This window comes from Lottia gigantea (genome assembly GCF_000327385.1).
Source record: "Lottia gigantea unplaced genomic scaffold LOTGIsca_90, whole genome shotgun sequence".
Lineage (NCBI taxonomy): Eukaryota > Metazoa > Mollusca > Gastropoda > Lottiidae > Lottia > Lottia gigantea.
This window is the reverse complement of record NW_008710951.1, coordinates 869406-872367: the sequence shown is the minus strand read 5'-3', so window position 1 is coordinate 872367 and position 2962 is coordinate 869406. Positions and strand designations below refer to the sequence as shown.

Sequence of the window (2962 nt, the reverse complement as noted above, 5' to 3'; positions counted from 1 at the left end):
CGATAACAACTGCACTTGGAGAAGAGTTATTGTCCTTGTCGTATTGACTAATGTCTACATTAGCGTATCCATCATCCGGTGAAGGTCTTACTGGGGAGGGTTGATCGTATTGATCTTTCTTTCGTCGTTTACGTCTCACAAGACTGAAAGATATACAGATATAGTAATAAGACGTATATTGTATTTCCATTTTAAATTAACCAAAACAGAATATTAATGGGATAAGGGGGAAAAGGACGAAGAAATTAAATATAAACAGGATTGTTATCACTAACTTCTGAAAAACCTCGATAAGGAAGATAAAAAGATCTGCGAATTTGGTTGGATGATTATCAATTTGCGGAACAACGATGATGTAATACGTTTTCAGCAGAATGGCGACAGTTAGAAGGGAAACAAGAGAAAGTGCTAGTCGTGACAAGAGACGTGATGCATGCATGGATGCACAGAATGACGACAGTAAAGTTAGAATGGAACAAAGCGAAAGAGTGAGAGTCGTGATAAGGGAATGCATGGATGAACAGAATGACGACAGTTAGAAGGGAAAACAGATAAAGGGGCGAGCGTCGTGATAATTGAATGAATGGATAGCAGAGGAACTCGAAAGTAAGGAAGGAAGGAAGAAGAGTAATTAGTAAGACAGAGGGTGTATCACTTCGAAAGAACACTTAAAGACGTGATAATAGGGAAGTGACACCAAGGATGTAAGAATTGATAACAGACATGAATGAGAAGAATGATATCGAAGGGAATAAATTGTGTAACAACTACTTACCAAATGATCAATATTAATATCAGAATGATCAATACCACAGCGCCACCAGCTATACCTCCTATCAAACCTATACCTAAAATATAGTAAAATCCAGTTCCAATAGCAAACTATTGAATGAAAGAGGTTCGCCAACCGTTTGACCAATTGGACCTTGGTTTGAGAAACTGGAATTTTTTAGTTAAGCTTATCAGTAACAGTGTTCATAATTCACAGTCGAAATTAGAACTTTAAAATACATATGTGTCCAGAATTATCCGCGTTTGAAAGTTTGAAAATGTCGAGTCTTTTCTTGAGACAAAGAAAAGGCATATATAGAATAGAAAGTGAAATTCCTAGTTTGAGGTACTTTTAAATTAATTATGTGCTTTTAATACATTTCTAGTACTTCTGAAGACTATTTACATAATATATTCAGGTCCCAAATCAATCCCTAAAAATGGCGAACCTTTAACCCCCCAATATTAATAGGAGAAAATCAAAGATGAATCAAAATCCAGTTGGATTAATTTGCTAACATTTTTCATTTGAAGGAGGTCTGTATTTATTTTACCATAAAACACGATATCTTTAATTTATTTGTGGAAATATTGCTAAGCATGTCCAATAGGATAATCAAGGTTATATTTTTCAATTTATATACCTAACTCGATTAATTAAGATTAATATCTTAAAAAAATAACAAAGTGACAATTTTCATATAAGCATTTAAGAAATTTGACTTTTTATCTAGACCATCTGTGGTACTATTGGTAGTTACTTCTACAGATGATGCTGTATTTGTACCAGTTGGTGCAGTACCTGACGGTTCTGTTACTATACTTGTAGTTGTTAAGGGACTTGTAGCTGTGGTTGTAACTTGACTAGTAGTTTGTGTACAGAGTTGTTTTGTAGTGACATTTGGACTGTAACAAGTTAAATTGATACCTAGAAAATAGTCAATAAAAATGATTTCAAAATTTTCAATACAGTAATGTTATAAATCTAAATTTAGTCTTCATAATTATAATTATTCTTATATTCCCAATCTAAAGATAACTTTGAATTTGTTATTGTTTGTATTATATTCACTGAAATGGTGAAGACTTGTAAAGATCTGCTACTGAATAGAACTTTTCAAATTATCAGCTGCTGGTGAACTTAAAAGTAAGTATTAGAGTATCATTGTAAAGATGTATTTGTAAAGGAGTTTCAACTGAAATATTTTCAATGATATAGTGTTCTCAGGTAAGTGTCGAAACAATCAAAGAGCTAAAGTATCTTTTATATAACATATCGTGTATGTTTTAAACAATTTTATTTCTGAAGTCTAAAAAAATCAAAAACAACCTATGGTCGACTTGGCACAGACTGTAATATATAATGAGGAACACACCTTACCTACGGATGAATTAATTTTAATTCCAAATTCTAGACCATCATTTATAGAACAGTCATTTTCTTCTAGTTTTATCTTTAATTGGTTTGATCCATTGATGGAGTAGAAAATATCTGGAGACATATTGTTTTCAAAATAACTGGTAGAAGTTCCATTAGAAACAGATAACTTGTATTGTTGGCCAATAAAACTAGAGACATTGAATATAACTTGAGCTGAACTTCCAGTTTCTGATATAATTTGACACCAACAATTGGTAGAAGAATTCTTGCTGTTTCTAGTTAGGAAAACAAAATCTATAGTCAGTGTCTTGTTTTCACACATAACAACTAAAACGATAAAATATATCTAGGATATTAAGTATGAAAAAAAACATCTAAAATTTAATACCAACACCCATCTAATCGTGTTAAAGGGGCAGTATGCAGAATTTACATTATCAAAAACATCATAAATTATACCTTTAATATTTCTAAAGTATGCTATTTATATCTTTGTATCTACTTGATCAAACTGTCTTAAAAGGATTAATTAAAAACAGAAAGTAACAAGAAGTTTGACCTCGGTTTGGTGTGTGGCTTTATGGTGGCTCGATATTATTAGTTGAAACCTTTAGAATAGGTAGGGGACTTATTTCTCTACAATTAGGCTTTAATTTTGCTTAAAAACGTACACTAGTTTTCTAAAACCTACCAAAAAGCATAACGAACTTAAAAACCTTACTTAATGTTTTTAAATAGTTTTGGCTTTTACAAATTAACGACTTGATTTTTTAGTAAACTTTCAGATACTTTAAGGACACATTTCTCGAG

At 31.7% G+C, this 2962-nt stretch overlaps 1 protein-coding gene across 1 annotated transcript in view; it reads right to left on the bottom strand.

Moving 5' to 3' along the window:
- LOTGIDRAFT_169906 (hypothetical protein) overlaps window positions 1-2273 on the bottom strand; it is a gene marked incomplete at both ends in the record, with an annotated part of 3783 nt that extends 1510 nt beyond the window's left edge. Inside the window, 4 exons of the mRNA XM_009068526.1 lie at window positions 92-143; window positions 776-848; window positions 1574-1699; window positions 2153-2273. Of these exons, the coding sequence (XP_009066774.1) occupies window positions 92-143; window positions 776-848; window positions 1574-1699; window positions 2153-2273 (372 nt within the window). The remainder of the gene's footprint in view (window positions 1-91; window positions 144-775; window positions 849-1573; window positions 1700-2152) is intronic.
- Window positions 2274-2962: the final 689 nt, after the last annotated feature.